At 40.9% G+C, this 24,214-nt stretch overlaps 1 protein-coding gene across 1 annotated transcript in view; it reads right to left on the bottom strand.

Annotated features, from left to right (window-relative positions):
• The window catches only part of LOC122549487 (sorting nexin-31-like), a 103,098-nt gene extending 79,541 nt beyond the window's left edge, over positions 1-23,557 (bottom strand). The window contains exons 1-2 of the mRNA XM_043689346.1: positions 22,941-23,557; positions 22,541-22,615 (exon numbers count right to left, since the gene is read on the bottom strand). Coding sequence (XP_043545281.1) covers positions 22,541-22,615; positions 22,941-23,066 — 201 coding nt within the window. The 5' untranslated portion in view covers positions 23,067-23,557. The remainder of the gene's footprint in view (positions 1-22,540; positions 22,616-22,940) is intronic.
• Positions 23,558-24,214: the final 657 nt, after the last annotated feature.

Genomic DNA, 24,214 nt, shown 5'->3' on the forward strand with positions numbered 1-24,214 from the left:
ATGTATTTGTCCAAATGTCTTTTAATTATGTTGTTAATGTACCTGCCTCAACCACTTCCGCTGGCATCTCATTCCATTTGTGTACCACCTTAGTGTAAAAACGTTGCCCCTCAGGTTCCCTTTTATTCTTTCCCCTCTTATATTAAGCTGATGTCCTCTAGTCCTCGATTCTCGAACCCTGGTAAAAAGACAGAGTGCATTCACCCTATTCATGCCTCTCGTGATCTTATGTACACTTCTATAGTCTCCTACACTCTAAAGAAAAAAAAACGTTCTAGCTTGTCCTATAACTCAGACCACTGAATCCAGGCAACATCCTTGTAAATTTCTGCTGCACTCTTTCCAGTTTAATAACTTCCTTCCAATAGCAAGATGACCAAAACTGCACACAATACTCCGAATGCGGCCTCACCAATGTTCTGTACCACTGCAACATAACTTTCCAACTTCTATACTCAATGCCCTGACTGACGAAGGCCAGTGTGCCAAAAGCCACCTTCACTGCCCTGTCTGCCCGTGACTCCACCTTTAGAGAATCGTGCACCTGAACTCCAAGATCCTTAAGTGCCTACCATTCACCATGAAACTCCTGCCTTGATTTGACTTCCCAAAATGCAAGATCTCACGCTTGTCTATATTTAACCCCATTTGCCATTTCTCAGCCTACTTTCCCAGCTGATCAAGGTCCTGCTGCAATTTGTGCTAACTTTCTTCACTCTCCACAATGGTCTTTAGTAGAGTGATATGTCTTCTTTTTAGATTTGGGAGTTTACGTGCTGAGGATTATATATGCAATAAATACCATTGGTTGCAAATCCTTTCAGATCAAATGGATTGGTTGGAGCAACAGTTAGAGGCAATGAGGAATTTACAATAGCAAGGGGGTGTGACGGATGGCAGTTAGGAAGGGAGAAAAATCGCAGATACACAGTCACATAGATGGGTTAACTCCAGGCAAGGTAAGAGAGGTAGGCAGGTAGTGCAGGAGTCTTGTGGCTATCCCCATTTCAAACAAATATGCTGTTTTGGAAAATGTAGGAGGGGGAAATGGATTCTCAGGGGAACGTAGCACAAACAGCCAAGTTCCTGGTATCAAGACCTGCTCTAATGCAATGAGGGGTATGTCAGGTTCCAAGAGATTGGTTGTGTTAGGGGACCCTCTAATCCGAGGCACAGAAAATGTTTGTGGCCAGCAGTGCAAAATCAGAATAGTGCCAGGATCAAGGATGTCTCAGAGGGTGCAGAATGTTCTCAAGGGGGAAGAGCGCCCAGCCGGAACACGTTGTACACATTGGAACCAAGGACATAGAAAGGATGAGATTCTGAAGGGAGAATATAAAGAGAGTTAGGCAGGAATTTAAAATGGAGGCCCTCAAGGGTAGTAATATCTGGATTACTCCCGGTGCTACAAGCTAGTGAGAAGAGGATAGAGCAGATGAATTCATGGCACAGGAGTGGTGTATGGGAGAAGGATTCACATTTTTGGATCATTGGAATCTCTTCTGGGGTAGAAGTGACTTGTACAATGACAGACTGATTGCACCTGAATTGGAAGGTGACTAATATACTGGCAGAGAGATTTGCTCGAGCTGCTTGGGAAGATTTTAACTAATAAGGTGTGGAGGGGAGGGGAAACAAAAAAAAAAAAAGAGGGTTGGGATGCAGGGAGATACTGAGGAAAGCGATCAATCTGAGACTGGTACAGTTCAGAAAAGAAGCGAGTCAAACAGTCAGGGACAAAGCAAAATAAAACTGCACTGGGAGATAAATTAAACAGCATTTACTTCAATGCAAGAGGCCTAACAGGGAAGGCAGATGAACTCAGGGCATGGTTCAGATCATGGGACTGGGATATCATAGCAATTGCAGAAGTGTGGCTCAGGGATGGACAAGACTGGATCAAGGATGTCTCAGAGAGGATGCAGAATGTTCTCAAGGGGGAGAGGGGCCAGCAAGAGGTCATTGTCCATATTGGAACCATTGACATAGGAAGGGAAAAGGTGGAGATTCTGAAGGGAGATTACAGAGTGTTAGGCAGGAATTTAAAAAGGAGGTCCTTGAGAGTAGTAATATCTGGATTACTCCCAGTGCTACAAGATAGTGAGGGCAGGAATAGGAGAATAGAGCAGATGAATGCGTGGCTGAGGAGCTGGTGTATGGGAGAAGGATTCACATTTTTGGATCATTGGAATCTCTTTTGGGGTAGAAGTGACCTGTACAAGAAGGACGGATTGCACCTAAATTGGAAGGGGACTAATATACTGGTAGGGAGGTTTGCTAGAGCTGCTCAGGAGGATTTAAACTAGTGAGGTGGGGGGGTGGGGGAACCCAGGGAGATAGTGAGGAAAGAGATCAATCTGAGACTGATCTACAGTTGAGAACAGAAGCCAAACAAACAAACAAACCAAACAGGGACAAGGTAGGACTAATAAATTAAATTGCATTTATTTCACTGCAAGGGGCCTAACAGGGAAGGCAGATGAACTCAGAGCATGGTTAGGAACATGGGATTGGGATATCATAGCAATTACAGAAACATGGCTCAGGGATGGACCTGCTTGGCCCAATACATGTGTTACATTATGATTCACACATGTATTGGGACATAATTTTTAACTGTTTCACCACATTCCACTGCTTGGCCCAATACATGTGTTACATTATGATTCACACATGTATTGGGACATAATTTTTAACTGTTTCACCACATTCCACTGCTTGGCCCAATACATGTGTTACATTATGATTCACACATGTATTGGGACATAATTTTTAACTGTTTCACCACATTCCACTGCTTGGCCCAATACATGTGTTACATTATGATTCACACATGTATTGGGACATAATTTTTAACTGTTTCACCACATTCCACTGCTTGGCCCAATACATGTGTTACATTATGCTTGATTCAGTTCAATTCGTTTCAGTTAATTTCAGTTCAGTCAATTCAGTGTAGTTCAATTCAGCTCAGTTCAGGTCTGTTCAGTTCAATTCAATTGTGTTCAATTCAGTTCCGTCCATTTCAATTCAATTTAGCTCAGTTCCATTTTGTTCCGTTCAATTTGATTCACTTCAGTTCCACTCAGTTCAGTTCAGTTCAGTTCAATCCCATTCAATTCTGTTAACTCCGCTTCAGCTTTTTGGACATGCCCACATCCTCCGCTGTACCCCAGGCAAGGGGTTCTTCGGCAGGACTGGGATCCTCTCTCAAACAAACTGCCACGTACATGCCCACATCCATGCCATCCCGGGACGGTCGGGACCTCCACAGTTTGTTCTTCTGGTTTCTTAGTCTTTTTCCAAAACATTGTTCTGTATCAAAATCTCTCCTCAATTGCGATTGACCCTGCTCGCAGCGCCAAATGTTTTAAAAAATTCTCAAGGTCAGGTTCGTAGGAGAGTAGTCTGACACAGAACACACGACCAAGAGGCGAGTCTGCTAGAATATGGGCATTTTATTCCCCGCAGCGTCGCCACAACGGGTCTGGCTTATACTCACTCTACATGTTACCGGAACTGGGAGCCGTCAGTTCTCGTAGAGTGGTTGCCAACAACCCACGCTCGGCGGTTAAACGTAACCCCGGAGCAGACTCACCGAACTGGAGACTTTTCCAGCTGATATACTCTTTTCCAGATATAAACATTCATGTGAACAGCAGAGCAAGGCTAAAAAACACATTCCATTCTGGTTACATACAGATAAGAAGATTCACACGGGGAGGTGTGTAATAAGATTCACACGGGACTAAGCAACACCTCCATTCCGGTTAGATTCACACATGTATTGGGACATAATTTTTAACCGTTTCACCACATTCCACTGCTTGGAATTTTACACCACAGATACCATTACAGCTGTGCTGAGGGAGGATATTCCCAGAAACACATCCAGGGAAGTTATTTGGGTGTAACTGAGAAATAAGAGAGAGATGATAACCTTATTGGGGATTGTATTATAGACCTCCTAATAGTCAGAGGGAAATTAAGAAACAAACTTATAAGGAAATCTCAGCTATCTGTAAGAAAAATAGGGTGCTTATGGTAGGGGCTTGTAACTTTCCAAAAATAGACTGGGACTGCCATAGTGTTAAGCATTTAGATGGAGAGGAATTTGTTAAGTGCATACAAGACAATTTTCTGATTCAATGTGGATGTACCTATTAAAGAAGGTGCAAAACTTGACTTACTCTTGGGAAATAAGGCAGGGCAGGTAACTGCGGTGTCAGTGGGGGAGCACTTTGGGGCCAGCGACCATAATTCTATTAGATTTAAAATAATGACAGAAAATAATAGACCAGATCTAAAAGTTGAAGTTCTAAATTGGAGAAAGACCAATTTTGACGGTATTAGGCAAGAACTTTCGAAAGCTGAATGGGGGCAGATGTTCGCAGGTAAAGGGATGACTGGAAAATGGAAAGCCTTCAGAAATTAGATAACGAGAATCCAGAGAAAGTATATTCCTGTCAGGGTGAAAGGAAAGGCTGGTGGTATAGGGAATGCTGGATGACTAAAGAAATTGAGTGTTTGGTTCAGAAAAAGAAGGAAGCATATGTCAGGTATAGACAGGATAGATCGAGTGAATCCTTAGAAGAGTATAAAGGAAGTAAGAGTATACTTAAGGACATCAGGAGGGCAAAAAGGAGACAGGAGATAGCTTTGGCAAATAGAATTAAGGAGAATCCAAAGAGTTTTTACAAATATATTAAGGACAATGGGGTAACTCAGGAGAGAATAGGGCCCCTCAAAGATCAGCAAGGTGGCCTTTGTGTGGAGCCGCAGAAAATGGGGGAGATACTAAATGAGTATTTTGCATCAATATTTACTGTGGAAAAGGATATGGAAGATATAGACTGTAGGAAAATAGATGATGACATCTTGCAAAATGTCCATGTTACAGATGAGGAAGTGCTGGATGTCTTGAAATGCATAAAAGTGGATTATTTCCCAAGACCTGATCAGGTGTACCCTAGAACTCTGTGGGAAGCTACAGAAGTGATTGCTGGGCCTCTTGCTGAGATATTTGTATCATCAATAGTCACAGGTGAAGTGCCGGAAGACTGGAGGTTGGCTAATGTAGTGCCACTGTGTAAGAAGGGTGGCAACGACAAGCCAGGGAACTATAGACCAGTGAGAGCCTGATGTCGGTGGTGGGCAAGTTGTTGGAGGGAGTCCTGAAGGACAGGATGTACGTGTATTTGGAAAGGCAAGGACTGATTAGGGATAGTCAACATGGCTTTTTGCATGGGAAATCATGTCTCACAAACTTGATGGAGTTTTTTGAGAAAGTAACAAAAAGGATTGATGAGGACAGAGCGGTAGATGTGATCTATATGGACTTCAGTAAAGTGTTCGACAAGGTTCCCCATGGGAGACTGATTAGCAAGGTTAGATCTCACGGAATACAGGGAGAACTAGCCATTTGGATACAGAACTGGCTCAAAAGTAGAAGACAGAGGGTGGTGGTGGAGGGTTGTTTTTCAGACTGGAGGCCTGTGACCAGTGGAGTGCCACAAGGATCGGTGCTGGATCCTCTACTTTTTGTCATTTATATAAATGATTTGGATGAGAGCATAAGAGGTACAGTTAGTAAGTTTGCAGATGACACCAAAATTGGTGGTGTAGTGGACAGCAAAGATGGTTACCTCAGATTACAACAGGATCTGGACCAGATGGACCAATGGGCTGAGAGGTGGCAGATGGAGTTTAATTCAGATAAATGCGAGGTGCTGCATTTTGGGATAGCAAATCTTAGCAGGACTTGTACACTTAAATAATAAGGTCTGAGGGAGTGTTGCTGACCAAAGAGTGCAAGTTCATAGCTCCTTGAAAGTGCAGTCGCAGGTCAATAGGATAGTGAAGAACGCGTTTGGTATTCTTTCCTTTATAGGTCAGAGTATCGAGTACAGGGGTTGGGAGGTCATGTTGCGGCTGTACAGGACATTGGTTAGGCCACTGTTGAAATATTGCATGCAATTCTGGTCTCCTTCCTATCGGAAGGATGTTGTGGAAATTGCAAGGGTTCAGAAAAGATTTCCAAGGATTTTGCCAGGATTGGAGGATTTGAGCTATAGGGAGAGGCTGAACGGGCTGGGGCTGTTTTCCCTGCAGTGTCGGAGGCTGAGGGGTGACCTTATAGAGGTTTACAAAATTATGAGGGGCATGGATAGGGTAAATAGGCAAAGTCTTTTCCCTGGGGTCGGGGAGTCCAGAACGAGAGGGCATAGGTTTAGGGTGAGAGGGGAAAGATACAAAAGAGACCTACGGGGCAAGGTTTTCACGCAGAGGGTGGTATGTGTGTAGAATGAGCTGCTAGAGGAAGTGGTGGAGGTTGGTACAATTGCAACATTTAAGAGATATTTGGATAGGTATATGAACAGGAAGGGTTTGGAGGGATATGGACCGGGTGCTGGCAGGTGGGACTAGATTGGGTTGGGATATCTGGTCGGCATGGGCGAGTTGGACTGAAGGGTCTGTTTCTATGCTGTACATCTCTGACTGGTAGCTTAAATGTTCCAGGACACAAATGTTACAGAAGGACAGAAAGGGAGGCACGAGGGGAGGGGAAGTGGCATTTTTGGTCAGATTCAACATTGCAATTGTACTGAGGAAGGCCATTCCTGGAAATACATTCAAGGAGTTATTTGGGTGGAATGGAGAAGTAAAGGGATGATCTCCTTATTGGGATTGTATTATAGACCCCCTAATAGTCAGAGGGAAATTGAGAAACAAATTTGTAAGGAGATCTGTTCTCTGTAAGAATAATAGGGTGGTTTTGGTCAGGGATTTTAACTTTCCAAACATCGACCGGGACTGTCATAGTGTTAAGCATTTAGATGGAGAGAAATTTCTTAAGTGCGTACAAGACAATTTTCTGATTCAGTACGTGGATGTACCTCCTCGAGAAGGTGCAAAAAAACTTGACCTACTCTTGGGAAATAAGGCAGAGCAGGTGACCGTGGAGTCAGTGGGGGAGCACTTTGGGGCCAATGACCATAATTGTATTAGTTTTAAAATAGTGATGGAAAAGTATAGACCAGATCTAAAAGATGAAGTTCTAAATTGTAGAAAAGCCAATTTTGACGGTTTTAGGCAAGAACTTTCAAAAGCTGATTGGGCGCAGATGTTCGCAGGTAAAGGAACGGTTGAAAAATGGGAAGCCTTCAGAAATGAGATAACCAGAGTCCAGAGAGAGGATATTTCTTTTAGTTTGAAAGGAAAGGCTGGTAGGTGGAGGGAATACTGGATGACTAAATAAATTGAAGGTTGAGTTAATAAAAAGAAGGAAGCATATGTCAGGTATAGACAGGATGAATTGAGTAAATCCTCAGAAGAGTATAAAGGCAGTAGGAGTATACTTAAGAGAGAAATCAGGAGGGCAAAAAGGGGACATGAGATTGCTTTGGCAAATAGAATTAAGGAGAATCCAAAAGGTTTTGTAAATACATTAAGGACAAGAGGGTTACTAGGGAGAGAATAGGGCCCTCAAAGATCAGCAAGGTGGCCTTTGTGTGGAACCACAGGAGATAGGGGAAGATACTAAATGAGCATTTTGCATCAGTGTATACTGTGGAAAAGAACATGGAAGATATAGAATGTCGGGAAATAGATGGTGACATCTTGAAAAATGTGCTGTATGTCTTGGAATGCATATGTTAGATCTCATGGAATACAGGGAGAACTAGCCATTTGGATACAGAACTGACTCAAATGTAGAAGACAGAGGGTGGTGGTGGAGGGTTGTTTTTCCAGACTGGAGGCCTGTGACCAGTGAAGTGCCAGAAGGATCAGTACTGGGTCCACTACTTTTCATCATTTACATAAATGATTTGGATGCGAGCCTAAGAGGTATAGTGAGTTAGTTTGTAGATGACACCAAAATTGGAGTTGTAGCAGACAGCGAAGATGGTTACCTGAGATTACAATGGGATCTTGATCTGATGGGCCAATGGGCCAAGGAACAGCAGATGGAGTTTAATTTCAATATACGCAAGGTGCATCATTTTGGGAAACCAAATCTTAGCAGGGCTTATACACTTAAAATAATAAGGTCCTAAAGGGTGTTGCTGAACAAAGAGACCTTGGAGTGCAGGTTCATAACTCCTTGAAAGTAGAGTTGCAGGTAGATAGGATAGTGAAGGCGGCATTTGGTATGCTTTCTTTTATTGGTCAGAGTATTGAGTACAGGAATTGGGAGGTCATGTTGCATCTGTACAGGACATTGGTTAGGCCACTGTTGGAATATTGCATGCAATTCTGGTCTCCTTCCTATCAGAAAGATGTTGTGAAATTTGCAAGGGTTCAGAAAAGATTCCCAAGGATGTTGCCAGGGTTGGAGGATTTAAACTATAGGAGAGGCTGAATAGGCTGGGGCTGTTTTCCCTGGTGTGTCAGAGGCAGAAGGATGACCTTATAGTGGTTTATAAAATAATGAGAGGCGTGGGTAGGGTAAATAGACAAAGTCTTTTCCCTGGTGTGGTGGAGTCCAGAACTAGAGGGCATAGGTTTGGGGTGAGGGGGTGGGGGTGGGGGTGGGGGGGTGGAGGGGGAGATATAAAAGAGACCTACAAGGCAACCTTTTCCACACAGATGGTGGTATGTGTATGGAATGAGCTGCCAGAAGAAGCGGTGGAGGCTAGTACAATTGCAACATTTAAAAGGCATCTGAATGGGTATATGAATAGGTCGGGTGCTGGTAGATGCGACTAAATTGGGTTGGGATATCTGGTTGGCATGGACAAGGGTCTGTTTCTGTGCTGTACAGCTCTATGACTATGACATATGGAGAGAAAAGCAATAATAAAGTCTTGAAAGTCAAACTCTATAAAAGCAACAACACATTCAAGGTGAATCCGGTTTGGTAAACTATACAAAAAAAAAAGTGATTTTTAGGCCCCAAGAAATTCTTGTTCCTGATCTGAACAGAAAGTTGTGGAACTGAACTATGCCATCATGGCTCAGTTGTGACAAGTTCAGTTCCGATTTGGAACACTATGGCTCGAACTTCACTCCAGGACCTTGAGCACAGAATGTAGGCTGGCATTCCCTGTGGGAAACCAAGGCAGTACCTCGCTTATCATCTCATGCTAGCTGTTAAATCAAGGTTCCATTGTATAAAAGATGCCATTGCACTATTTTGGACAAGGAGGAGGAGATCTCTCCCTGGTGCCCTGAACTGACATTAAAATAGATGATCTGGCTATCATCCCAATGTTGTTTGCAGGTGTTTTCGCATACAAATTACCTACCATTACCTCACCTCAGGACAAACCGGTGTCATTAAAAACTATACTGAAAATGCATGTACAGATTTCACCTGTTACAACACGGAGTAAACTCTCCTACTTAATTTAAAACCAGCAACACAAAAGACTTATCCCATGCAGTAGTCTGTAAAAGTTTGAGTGGCCAAGATCTATTTCAAGTAAAAATTAACAACTTTATTTCTTAAAGTATAACAGAATAATTAACAAAACACTATTTACGATTTCTTTTCTAACCTATCTTCTACCTTTCCTTCTGTAATACTAGTCCAATAAAACTCCCAATTAAAGGTTTACAAAACAACACTTGTCTCAAAACCAGGCAGCTGCAAGTTCTTGTCTTTCGATCTACTGGTGTCTTCTTTTCTCCTGGTTAGGAATTTCTGCATCACAGGTTACTGATTGAAAAAGTACTTTGGAGAGAAATGTTTTTTTTTCCAAGCAATTTGGTACATGCTAGGCTTGGCAATTCTCCCCTCAACTGTTAAATATCGCTCTTCCCGCCCCCCCCATCTTAAACCCCAGAGTATCGGATTGGCTTTTAAGATTGTCAATATACTCAATTCAAACTTGATTGGAAATTGTTAATTTTAATCAGGGTATCATTTAAACTGATTGGCTGAACTTTAATTTGTTTTTGTCTCCAGACAGCAAACTACTAGAGTTGTTCAACCCAGTGTTACATCTATTGTTGCCGTGCCTGGTAGTTCTGCTGCTTTTAACTCTCAAAATGTACAGCCACATCTACATAACACACCACCCTAATCTGGCACTTGCATCGCACTGAGTTTTCCTTGTAATGATATCTAGTGGTTGTACATAAATTTATATTCACATTACTTTTTGTTATGCTTTTGTCCAACTTTGATATCCTAAATCCTTTTTTTAAAATGGTGTCTAACTGGAGAACCATTCATCCAACTGATACAAATAGAGGAAAAGCAAACTGTAAAGTTGCAATTGTCCTACTGGACAGTGGGGTTGCTCTCTCATTAGGGAGAGATGACTGGTGGTTTAATTAGAGGGTCACCACACCTCAGGCGAGAGGAGAGGTTGAAAAGAGTGTTTAGATTAGATTAGATTACTTACAGTGTGGAAACAGGCCCTTCGGCCCAACAAGTCCACACCGCCCCGCCGAAGCGCAACCCACCCATACCCCTATATTTACCCCTTACCTAACACTACGGGCAATTTAGCATGGCCAATTCACCTGACCTGCACATTTTTGGACTTGTGGGAGGAAACCGGAGCACCCGGAGGAAACCCACGCAGACACGGGGAGAACGTGCAAACTCCACACAGTCAGTCGCCTGAGGCAGGAATTGAACCCGGGTCTCTGACGCTGCGAGGCAGCAGTGCTAACCACTGTACCACCGTGCCGCCCTCAAGTGTTCTTCGTGGTCATTTCAACTAGTATGAGAATTGAACCAACACTTTTGTCACTCTGCATCAAAACCAACCATCCAGCCAACTGAGCTAACTAGACCCCATCTTTATTGTTCAAGGTGTTTGTGTATTGAATATACTGGGTCTCCCAGGTCTGGCAAAGGCCCTGTCAGAATAGGAGGTTAGGGAGGTATAACATGTATTTCTTGTTTTAACAGTGAACCCTATAGCTGCCTGCCCAAATGGTTACATGCACTGACAGACAAGAAAGCAATTTATATCACTAATTGTGACAGTCCTAATGATCTGACCAGTCTCAGTATATACTTCTCCAAGAATTGCAAATTAATTCCAAAACTACAGGCTTCCACTTTGTCAGCACATTTGAGAAACAGAGAATGCAATCAACAATGCAGTTGGAGAGCTCAGTCTGAGAGGAGAGTAGAAAATCTCTCACCAGTCACTGGGCAAGCAGCTCGATTTTATACTGATACTTGTAAAGTAATTTTGTTTCATGGTATTAGATCTGCAAATTAAACATTGCTGGTCTAAATTTTAAATAAGCATCAAGAGTATGTCCATTTATACCCCACAGCCTTGTAATAAACTGGTGATATGCAAACTTAACAGGAACAAAGTACCTTATGGTTCAGACAGCCAAGTCTCACAGATCAAATGCTACAATTGATCACGATGTGGAAGTGCTAGTGTTGGATGTTAAAAATTACACAATACCAGATTATAGCCCAACAGGTTTATTTGGAAGTACTAGCTTTCAGAGCTCCTTCATCAACTAACTAGTGGGGCAGGATCATAAGACACAATTTATGGCAAAAGATCACAGTGGCATGCAAATAAAACGATATATTGAACAAACCTAGGTTGCTGTTAAGTCTTTCATTAATACGTAAATCCTAGAAATTGTTTCAAGTCACATTCCCAAGATAACTTAAGGTTTTATATTTTTTTTAAAAAGTGACATTTCAGCTCAGACAATGCATTCAAGTTTTAAGGTTAGAGTCTGTCTCTATCTTAATCTTGAGTCAGATTGAATTCTATTTTTGTTCCAAAAGCACCCAATCTGCAGGCAGTTAATCCATTTCACATTTTACAAATTCCTACTTTGGAAATAGAACCAGTATAGACTCATGACTGGGATACAGACAGACTCTAATCTCACAACTTTAATGCATTGTCTGAACTGAGATGTCACTTTTTTAAAAAAAAATATAAAACCTTAAGTTATCTCAAATGTGACTTGAAAGAAGTTCTGGGATTTACATATTAGTGAACCAAAACCTGCAACCTATTCTAAAAGATGAAAGACTTAACAGCAATCTATTGTTTCAATTGCATGACACGATGATCTTTTGCTATAAATTCTGTGTCTTATGAACCTGCCCCACTAACTACCTGAAGGAGCAGAACTCTGAAAGCTAGGACTTCCAAATAAATCTGTTGGACTATAACCTGGTATAGTGATCTTTAACATGCTAGTAGTGGGAATTTTAAAAAGTGCATCTGATGTTTATCTAGTCACTCCCACTATAAGTATGCATATAAATTCACTTTTATCATGGTAGGGCAAGCATGCATTGTCCAACACGAATTGCTCTTGAACCAAGTGGCTTGATCAGACATTTCAGGAGGGTAGTTAAGAATCAACCACATTGCTGTGGGTCTGGAGTTATATGTGGATCATATCAGGTGATACATATGTCCTTTAGGGAAGTGTATGACAATAGGAATAGGTGTGCTTGCGAGCTGTATTCCTCTACTTTTCACCAACAAATAGTGCATGGTAACAGGTTCTACATGCTGATCACGGTATGAATAGACCTTGACCATCTGCGTATGGCCATGCAGCTTAGAGTGAACATACTGAACGCATACATCATTCATTAACTTCTGTATAAAGAACAGCCACTTGGGCAAAATAATAAGGGAAGTTGCTGTCTAAAGAGGAGGAGATGTGTAGATTGCAAAATAATAAAGGGAAAAAAGTTGCTATCACTCCCTGCATCCCAGAAAAATACAGTAGAATAGAAATAAATGAGACGCCATGCAGGTCCAAATTGATCTTTTGCTAAATTCCCTTTTCTCAATGAAAACAGTCAGGGTACAATAATTGGCCTGGCTGAGTGGGGGTTGGGACAGAGACAACAGCCAGGCTTTACCCTCCTGAGAAATATTCAATAATTCCTGCTGACAAACACATTTTACTGTCAGGATTAGGCTACAATGTCATTGACTTACTAACATCCGCTAAATCAAATGTGACTATACAAAATTGACCATCAGGAAATGTCAAACTGAGTCCATCAAACCAGTCCCTGTTGAAGACAAACCACTTGAGTAAAGATGGGATCCAGACCACAGAATTATATTTCAGCATAACCTCTTGACCTCATGACAAATGAGCAATCTATTTAAAAGGAAGGACACAATGCTGCCTTTGTAGAAACTGTGCAGGTAAAGGGAGTGTCACCATAAAGACAGATAATATCTACATATTCATGTGTCTTCTCTGAAACCATAACAGAAAATGTACATTAAACATTTCCTCATTATTAAAAAGGTTTTCTTCCCACTACCATTTCAACATCCAGCTCCATATTGGGACGGTCAGAAAGTGCCTCCTTTCTACACAGTGATCTTTCTACACTGTGTTGTTGCAATTATCAGGATATCACCTGCGTCAGCACGGAATAGTTAGAAACATAAAAGTACACAATCCTCAGGGACTATTTCATTTTATTGAAATATAATGCTTTTGGAAATCAACACCACAATGGGAGTGCCCCAGAACATTCACGAAGTACTTGGAACCTGGTAGACCGTCTTGTTGGTTTGGCACCCGAAGATCAAAAAATACGAAATCAAAATCAAACACCAGCTAGTAAACAGCTACAGGCATTACGTCAACCGAAATAGTATTTATAACAGGTAGAATTACACTTTATATTACATCATGTACTATTTAAAGGTAAGGGCAAACAATTTAATCATTCACCACCTATTCTACAATATTCCTTTACACTCTAGTACCAAATAAATTCCCCTAGTGCACAAAACATACATTTCAATGAGGGGCAAACCATTTACTCAATTCAAAAGATTCTTTCATCTCATGTATTCCCTCCCTTAGTCAACTTTGCAAAGTGAAGCTCATTAACATTGCTATTTGGCAAAATTGACAAAACAATACTATTAAAAAAAACCTAATTGCTTTGCTGAAGAGGTAAATGGTTCCTCTCCCCCAGACCCATTTAAATGCATCCTTGGGATCATCTAATCTCAATTTTCTAATTTACTGCAACAACCACAGTAAAATATCCCAAAGAGCTTCACAATAGCAATTTCAAACAAATGTGATAGATTCACAAAAGCGAATATTGCAATAGGTGACCATAATGTTGGTCAGAGAGGTAGCAGTACCTTAAAAAGGAGAAAGAGTTGGATAAGTGGAGATATTTAATAGGCGTGCAATTGAAAATCAGGGATAAGCAAAAAGCCAGAACTGGAGTGCAGATATTGCAGAGAACTTGAGGGCTGGGGAAGGTTATCAAGCTGGGAAGGAGTGAGGCTATTATGGAATTCAAGATCAAAATCTTTGTAGAACAACAATGAGCCCATTGAGTCATGCCAGGTAACAAGTTTGCATCTTTTCACCTTTGGTGGATTATCAGAATTTAAACTTTACATATGAATAACATACATAAGAACCAATTCCACATCCACCTAGTCATGTTGCACTTTTTCAATTTAAGTTTCAGTTTGTTGTATTCAATAAAGCTAACAGGAGTTTCAATATTTCAACTCTCCCATTTATCTTCAAGACTACCAAAGGTAGAAATGATACATAACCATGTTGAGGAAACAATTAGGAAGATTGATGGGAGGGGTTAGGAGTGTTTATATTGGAGAAGAGATAACTGAGGAAATTGATTGAAATATTCGAAATGACAGGAAGTCCAAACAGCGTAAATAAGGGGAAAGAGTCCTCATTCATGAGAGGCACAGATTATTAAAAGACAAAAGCAAAGATAAACTTTTTTATGCAATAAGTCCTGCCTAAGGATGCATCCACAAAGGCAACCAGAAAGAATTAGCTTATGTCCAAAGAGGAACAATTTGCAGTGTTACAGGGGTAAGACAGAAGAACGGCACTAAGACAGATTCTCAGTTAAAGAGACTATGCAGAAATGATTGGCAGAATGGCCTCCCTTTGTAGCAATTTTGTGAATGTATGTGTAGCTTGGAGGGAAACTTGCAGGTTGTGGTGTATTGGTGTCCTTGTCCTTCCAGATGGTAGAGGTCACAGGTTTGGAATGTGCTGTCGAAGGAACTTTGAGGAGTTGCTGCAATGTATACCAAATGATACATACCACAATCACCATATCAGTATTGGAGGGAGTAAATTTTGAACGTTGTGGGTGCTTTGCGCAGTGTACAGAATTGTCCTGGATGATGCCAAGCTTCAAGTGTTGTTGAGTTGCACTATACAAGCAAGTGACAAGTATTCCATCACACTCTTAACTTGTGTCTTGTAGATGGTGGACAGATTTGGAAGAAATAAGTAGTGAGTTATTTGTTGCAAGATTCCCAACCTGCTCTTGTAGCCACAGTACTTCTATGGCCGGACCTGTCTCGTCTCTAGCCAATGATAGTCCCCAGGATATTGAAAGGGGAGTATTCAGTGATGGGCAATACCATTGAATGTCAAGTTGAGGTGGTTAGATTCTCCCTTGAAGATATTCATTGACTACATTTATGTGGTCTGAATGTTACTTGCCCCTTATTAGCCCAAATCTGGGTTTTCCAGATTTCTGCACATGAACACAGACTGTTTCAATATCTGAGGAGTCATAAATGATACAGAACATGATGTAATTATCAGCAAATACCCCCATTTCTGATCTTAAATTCTAGAAGTACTGGATAGGTTAGATGCAGAAAGGATGTTCCTGATGGTGAGAGCAGTCTAGAACCAGTAGTCATAGTTTAAAAAGAGAAGGGGTAAACCTTTTAGGACTGAAGGGAAGATAGTTTCTTCAGAGAGAGTGGTGAACCTGTAGAATTCACGACCACAGGAAGTGTTTGAGGCCAAAACATTTTTTTCAAGAGAGGTCGATATAGCTTGTGGCTAACAGATTCAAATAATTGGGGGTGAGAGTGGTTTACAGAATAGCATTAAAAGGTATTTAGCTTGATGGTCAGCCATAATCATACTGAATGGTGGAGCAGGCTCCAGGGGTCAAATGGCCCAGATTTGCTCCTTTGCTTTTTTTAAAAATTTCTATTAAGGAACCAAAGGTGGTGGAGCCTAGACACTACCCTAAGCAGGTCTTCTGATCAGGACAGATTTGATTGACTTTTAACAAGTATAAACATTTTCCTTGTGCCAGGTGGGAATCTAACCAGGGATATTTTCCCACAGTTTTTATTTGATCCAGGTTTTGCTGGGGTTCCTTGATGACATGCTCAGTCAAACATTGCCTTGACATAAAATAACTTTCACCCCATCTCACATCCTGTGTTTAAGATTAATGAGCATGGCTAGTGGCAGAACCAACAAATGTTCAGTGGTATTGGTGGAAGAGGTAGAACTTTGAGGGACACCAGCTGTTCACAGGTGAAGGATCCTCCAGGAAGAGGAGTTTCCTTAAACAAGCAAGGAAGTCAATAAGAAACTACCTCATTGATATTTTTTTCATGCATATCTCCTTGAAATTGAAAATGAAAGGCTCTCATGCACTACTGAAGAGGAGATGTGGAAAAATGAACAGAGGAAATGTCCTTATGTAGTTTACTACTTCATTCATTCTAGAAAACCTGCATTTCTAGTTAGAGGGAGAAGTTACCATTTTAATATACTGCAGAATTTTATCACAAGGCATACATAAATGTAAGCTGGAAATGTGTTGCTGGAAAAGCGCAGCAGGTCAGGCAGCATCCAGGGAACAGGAGAATCGACGTTTCGGGCATACGCCCTTCTTCAGGAAGGGCTTATGCCCGAAACGTCGATTCTCCTGTTCCCTGGATGCTGCCTGACCTGCCGCGCTTTTCCAGCAACACATTTCCAGCTCTGATCTCCAGCATCTGCAGACCTCACTTTCTCCTCATACATAAATGTAAATTCTTCATTAAAAGTGTTTTCCCCCTATTCTTTGCAAGACAGCAGTATGTGTTTAACTCACAAATGTGACTTAAAATTCCATGACTGGTAAAAATGACATACACAACCCTCTCATGGCGGCTATCACTTCCAAGCATAACTGACTAGCAAGTTCAGTTCTCAGTTCAAAAATACCACTTGACATCAAATACACAGCAAGCAATCACTGACATTCTGTTGAGGTTAACACCCTCTGCAGTCAACCTGTACATGATATCAAATATTGTTAATGGACAGATTGCTTATCTTTCGGTACTTGTATGTGTGGAGATGTCACATTTCTTTCATTTAGGGTCACCTGATAATCTAGTTTGACTAATGTAACAGCATCTCAATTTTAATCTGTAATTTAGGAAAACAAGGCAATAATTCAATTATCAAACATTTCATTTAGTTACTAGCATTCCTGTGGCATTTATTTTTTAGATGTATTTTATATTTGTCCCTTTCAAATGGATATCACATCAAGGAGGAGAAAGTGAGGACTGCAGATGCTGGAGATCAGAACTGAAAATGTGTTGCTGGAAAAGCGCAGCAGGTCAGGCAGCATCCAAGGAACAGGAGAATCGACGTTTCAGGCATAAGCCCTTCTTCAGGAATAAGCCCTTCCTGAAGAAGGGCTTATGCCCGAAACTTCGATTCTCCTGTTCCTTGGATGCTGCCTGACCTGCTGCGCTTTTCCAGCAACACATTTTCAGCACGGATATCATATCATGCCCACTTTGAAGTTAAATTCACTTATGGGAAATAATAGGCCCATTAAACTCTACCCTTGTCCCATGGGATTTGCTCTGAAAAAAATTTTTTTATTTTTTTTAAAATGGTGTATTGGTTTCTTCTTTCTCCCTCTCCAATTGTAATCTCTTCCCTTTCCAGCTATCTGAAAAGATCAAACTTACATATTTATAAAGTCTGATCCAGAGCACTTTATCACCAGTAAAGAAAGAAACTTTAAGAGGAAATGCAATAAAGATGTTGAAGATCAGGAAAAACATTGTGTAATTAAAGACAATTAGTTGCCAGTGGTTAGTAATCAGAGGGCACAGATTTAAAGTAATTGGAAGAGTATCAGACACAAGATGGAGTTTTTTTGAAATATATACATATACGAAGTTGTGGTGATCTGGAATGCATTGTTTTAAAGGTGAGGGACAGCAAATTCAATGCTAACTTGCACAAAGGGAATAGACATGCGTTTGAAGAAGAAATGCTTGCAGAGCTTTAGGGAATGAGGAGTTGAGTATAACTGAATTTATATCACTTTCAAATGAATGAACACAGGTAGAAGAACCAAATGATCACTTCTTTAAATACACTCCTTCCAAATTCAAACATCTGCTTGTTTGAAATATTTCTGACAGTCAGGAAATTTTGCAAAGAAATTGTGAAAGGTGATAACTTTAATCTTCTATTGTAATCAACTAGATAAAAATGCTATCACAAAAGTGACCACTCCACATACATGTGTGTGCATTCTCCCATGATTCTAAACACCTTTTGAAGCCGTCACTGTTAAAACATAACAGTCAATTTGGGCATGGTAAACAATAATGACATGAATAACCAGCTAATGAAATTTAGTGGTGCTGCATGGTAGATAAATATTAGATCATGGAGACAATTACTATAAAACCAAAAAATTGTGGTTTTGCTTCAGATTTCCAGCATCCAAAGTGCTGGAGAAACTTAGCAGGTCTGGCAACATCGGTCGAAAGAAAAACAGAAAACTTGGAGTCCAGTGACCCTCCATCAGAACACAGGGATAATTAGTCTTCAAATGATGCCTACTACTTCGGTAGATCGAAGCTCTAACAATGTAACCTTCCCACAATAAAGCATTGAAACAAAATCTTGAACAGATTTGGCAAGGTAAATACTGAATGTTTCCTCGTTTTGGGGGATAATCTAGTACAAGTGGACACAGTATCATATTGAAGAGGGAGGAGGTATTTCTTCTGTGGGTTTCTGAGTTATTGTTGAAACTTTATTGCTGGAACAGCACAGCAGGTCAGGCAGCATCCAGGGAACAGGAGATTCGACGTTTCGGGCACAGGCCCTTCTTCAGGAAATAGGGCCTGTGCCTGAAAAAGGGCCTGAAGAAGGGCCTGTGCCCGAAACGTCGAATCTCCTGTTCCCTGGATGCTGCCTGACCTGCTGTGCTGTTCCAGCAATAAAGTTTCAACTTTGATCTCCAGCATCTGCAGACCTCACTTTCTCCTTTCTGAGTTATTGGAAATTTTGGCACTAGGGATTTGTGGAGTCTGGATCATTGAATACATTTGCAGTTAGACAGAAAGGTCTGAAGCCAACAGATGTTGAGGGTGATTGGTAACTTGCAGTAAAGTGGAGTTGGGTCAAGATCTAATCAGCTATGATCATGAGTATTTCTCCCCCCTGATATTAGGGCTGTTGTTGTGGTTTTGCTTAAAATTTTATCTGATATGAATATCCAGATGAGGGACATTATAATTATTTCATTATTTGATTGAATAAGTGATAGATCTAACTGAAAATATAACATTGTGCAAAAAGCAATATTCTCTTCATGATGGTACACTTACACTGTAGTTTTAGATCTCAAGACCATAAGATATAGGAGCAGAATTAAGCCATTCAGCCCAAATATGCTCTTCCATTGAATCATGGCTCACATGTTTTTCAATCCTATTCTCCCACCTTCTCCCCAGAGCCTTTGACCCCCCACCCCCACCCCTTGCTCATCAAGAACCTATCTCTGTCTTGAATACACTAAAATGACCTGGCCTCTCATCCACAGCCCACTATAGTAATGAGTTCCACAGATTAACCACACTCTGGCTCAGTTCTAAAGGGTTGTCCCTTCACTGAGGCTTTGCCCTCAGTCCTAATCTCTTCCAGGAGTGTAAACATTATCTTAATGTCCACTCTATCCAGGCCTTTCAATAGTTTGTAAGTTTCAATGAGATCTCCACACATCCTTCTATACTCCATTGATTACAGACCAGAGTCCTCAACCACTCCTCATAAGATCAGGATTCCCAGAATCATTCTTGTGAACGTCTTCAGGACTCCCTATAAGGCCAGCACATCCTTTATTAGGTACAGGGTGTAAAACTACTCTCAATATTCCGAAGTAGTCCCAGAGGTTTATGCAGCCTCAGAAATAAATCCTCGCTCTTGTATTTTAACTCTTGAAATGGATGCGAACATGGCATTTGGATTCCTAACTGCCACTAAATCTGCATGTTAACCTTAAGAGAATCCTGAATTCAGACTAGAGTCCTTTTGTACTTCAGATTTCTGAAGCCTTTCCCAATAAAAAATAATCTACACCTCTATCCTTCCGACCAAAATATACAACCTCGCTCTTTCCTGTTATATTCCATCTACCACTTCTTTGCCCAGTCTTCTAGCCTGTCCAAGTCTTCCTGCTTTCTTAATATGACTTGTCCCTCCATTTATATTTCTGACACCTGCAAAGTTAGCAACAATGCCATCAGTTCCTTAATCCAGATTGTTAATGTAAAGCACGAATAGTTGTGATACCATTACTGATCCCTGCAGAACTCACCAGATGCCATCCTGAAAAATACTCCTTTATCTCCACTCTCTGCTCTATTCATGTGAGTACATTGCCTCTTGTCTTATTTAAGAGAGAGTGTCCTGTGTGGCATCTCATCATAGGCCTTCTGGAAATCCAAATAGATGACATCCAAAGGAGATGGCTCTCCTTTGTTTAATTGCTTGTTACCTACTCCAAAAGAACTCTAACAGATTTGTCAGGTATGACAAAACCATGCTAACTCAACTCTATTTTACCATGTACCGAGTACTCTGTAATCTCATCCTTAATAATGGACTCTAAATTTTTTTTAAAAAAACAATGGCCATGGTCAGGCTAACCGGCCTATAATTTCTGGTCTTTGGCCTCCCTCCCGTCTTAAAGAGGGATATTATATTAGCCATTTTTCCAGTTCTTTGGAAATCTCCTTGACTCCAGTGATTCCTGAAATATCACAACCAATGCCTCTATAAATCTTAAACTACCCTGTTCAGAACTCTGAGATGTAGTCCATATGGTCTAGGTGATTTATCCACCTTCAAACCTTTCCGTTTCTCCAGCACCTTCTCATCAGCGATGGCCACTTCATTCACCTCCACCCTTGATTCTCTAGAAGTTCTGGTAAGCTACTGGTGACTTCAATCATGTTTTCAAAGGGGAACAGCAATATGACATTTAAAATTGAACTCCAACTCAGTTAAGATATTTCATTACAAGACAAGTGAAACAAGTAATCTGATAGATAAACAATGCAGTTTGGCCAATAACCGCAATAAGAGATGGGTGTCACAAAAATACAAGAAAAACAAAACGTTACATCTGGTATCCTAGTGAGTACTGACTTAACAGAATGGGCTGGAAGTGAAAGTGAATTCCTGACTATTTCTGTATACTGTATTTCCATTTTGATGTAGAGAAACTTCTGAATATTTTTAAACTGTAAAATGTTTTCAAGGCCCTTTAGCGTCAGTAGCATTTCCAATTTGATTAAAGTTAGCTCTTTTGTTTTTTTGCAAATATACCAATTATCACATACATTGCTATGATGTTACAAGCTGATATTTGAATTTGGAGGGACAGTGTTTTTTTTAAAAAGAGGGACTGATGCTGATCTGAGATAAAGAAAACTGAAGGTTGAAACATCATGATTCCCAACTAATAAGCACAAAATAGGTAGACTGATGTCTCCATCACTGGACCAACAGATTGTTGCTTTCTAGATATTATTTCATATAATAAAAATGGTTATATGAAGATAGTTTGATTATACAATTCATTTTATGGCTCAAAAGGGCAGAGGACCTTTACAAAAAGGTGTTCATTTGTATGCCTCCTAGAGGGCACTAATATTAGATAACAGAGCAAATGTGATCTTTTGTGCATTTGTCATTGTAAAAAAATATTATTTTGCTGTTCCCTACTAAGGTCACCATGCTCTTATTAGAGATAGGGCTGCTCTCTCATTAGTGAGAACTGGTGGTGGTGGTTTCAACTGGGGGTTACTATGCTTCAGGTAAGGAGAGAGATTGAAAAGGAGGGTCCTTCATGGTAACCTCAACCAGTGTGAAAATTGTAGCCAACAGCCTGGGATTATTCTGCATCACAAACTAGCCATCCAGCTAACTGACCAATGTTTCTAATTGGGAGGTTATTGAAGAAAGAAAGCCTATTTGTTTTAATGAATTACTATTTTGATTTTTGTTGCATTATAAGTCAGTATCGTGAAAATACTCAAATAGAATGGCAGAAACAAACTCAAGGGGCCATATGTCCTACCTTTATTTCTTCTGTTCTCAGGAGCCAAGACTGAAGCAAAGAGTTATTTGTTTTCTAGTTCCATAGATAAAGATCTTCATACAAATATTAAGACCAAGAACAATGAAAGGGCAGGCACATTCTTAAGCATGTAGAAACATGACAATAATGCACCTTTTCTGAAGATTTTAATCTGTGAAATATTTTGAAAGCCCTTTAAAGTTGCAAGATCTCAGGGCAGCTCTACGATGAAATGGGTCATCAATAGTGTTTACAAGTAGGTGCAACTACTTAGTCATTGAAGACTAATTAAAGAACCTCAAGTTCAATTCAGGAAGAAAAAAAAACATAATTGGTCTGAATATAGGTTGGGACAGGTTAACTCACACCTCACTTCAGAGGCACACAATCACTTACCTTTTCATTCCATCTATGGAGCTGGCTGTACCTTAGTTTACAAAAGAGAAATCCCTCCAGGTAAATGTCGTAAATCTGGCAAAGGAAACACAAAAAGGCACTTTTAATGATTCAACGTTTCAGAAAGAAATAAAACTGGAAAAGACCACAGTGTTTTGAAAAGTGACAAACCATTTACCATATAGCATACTCCCAAAGAGTCGTTCCCCTTCTCAGTCTGGGCGATGGTGAATTGCATTCTAACATTCAACCCAAGGATAATCTCACCAACGACTAAAGGCACGCGCCTGTTTATACCGAGATGCTACAATCCTCTCCTTCTCAGCCTCCAGGGAGTTTTTGGGCGGTAGCAGAGGCGGAGATTTCTGGTTCGGAGGATGAAGTTAGTTAAGGAATTTACCTGTGTAAATACCTGAGCTTTTCCAGAGGCCAGTTCCAACCTTTTGCAATTGTATTCCAAAACAACAGCCGTTTGCTTCCCCGAGGGGAAGAAACTCGTTTTAAAAAGCAAACACAAACAGGTCATTCCTTGTTTCAGGTTAACTCCTAATTATAGAGACAACCCCCGATAGTTGAGATATGGAGGTGAAAGTACTCATGTTGGATAAAGTTAAAATTCACATGACACTGGGTTATAGTCCAACAGGTTTATTTGAAATCACAAGCTTTCGGAGCCCCAGCTCCTTCCTTCGGCACCTTACGGTTTCAAATAAACCTGTTGGACTATATAACGCGGCGTGTTGTGAATTTTGACTCTAATATTGAGAAAAGACCCCTATCAAACTTCCCGCTTGAAGAGACCACCAATACCAAGCAAAAAAATAACAGCAGCACTGTTCTTTTCGATGGCCTTGTGAAAAGAGATCGAGTTTGAGTTGTTTAAAGAAGTAACGCGTTATGGATGAAAAGGAACTGGTGGTGGGCTTAGATTTCTAGAAGATATTTATGGAGTCCCACGTCAAAACGTATTGTGGAAAATGAAAGCACGTGGTGCTGGGGGTGGCACATAAGGCTGGCTATTAGGAAGAAACAAGTAGGTATAATTTTTTTTATTTCAAAAATTTACTTTATTCATAAAATAATTCGATGGTCTGTACAGTTGGTCATGCCATACATATGTAAACATGTACCTACAGAGATCAGAATTTATCATTTTTATACAGGTCTGTACATTTTTTCAATCATATGCCCATATAATTAGCTGAGGTGTCAGCAGAGCCCAAATGACTGCATGGGCCCCCTGTTCTTCGTTAGGCAGGCAGACTTTACACAGTGGTCTTTCCCCACCGTGCCTTGGCAGCAGCTGCCCTAAGCTTCAGCGCGTCCCTCAACACATAGTCCTGAACCTTGGAATGTGCCAATCTGCAGCACTCAGTCGGGGTCAACTCCTTCAGCTGGAAGATCAGCAGGTTTCGGACCACCCAGAGAGCGTCCTTCACCGAGTTGATGATCCTCCAGGCACAGTTGATGTTCGTCTCGGTGTGCGTCCCGGGGAACAGGCCGTAGAGCACGGAGTCCCGCGTCACGGCGCTGCTCGGGACGAACCTCGACAAACACCACTGCATTCCTCTCCAGACTCCCTCTGCATAGGCACATTCCAGAAGGAGGTGTGTGACAATCTCGTTCCCCTGCAGCCGCTCCGAGGGCAGCGTGCAGTGCGGCTGAGAGTCCGGG

This window comes from Chiloscyllium plagiosum, chromosome 4, assembly GCF_004010195.1.
Source record: "Chiloscyllium plagiosum isolate BGI_BamShark_2017 chromosome 4, ASM401019v2, whole genome shotgun sequence".
NCBI classification, from domain to species: Eukaryota; Metazoa; Chordata; class Chondrichthyes; order Orectolobiformes; family Hemiscylliidae; genus Chiloscyllium; species Chiloscyllium plagiosum.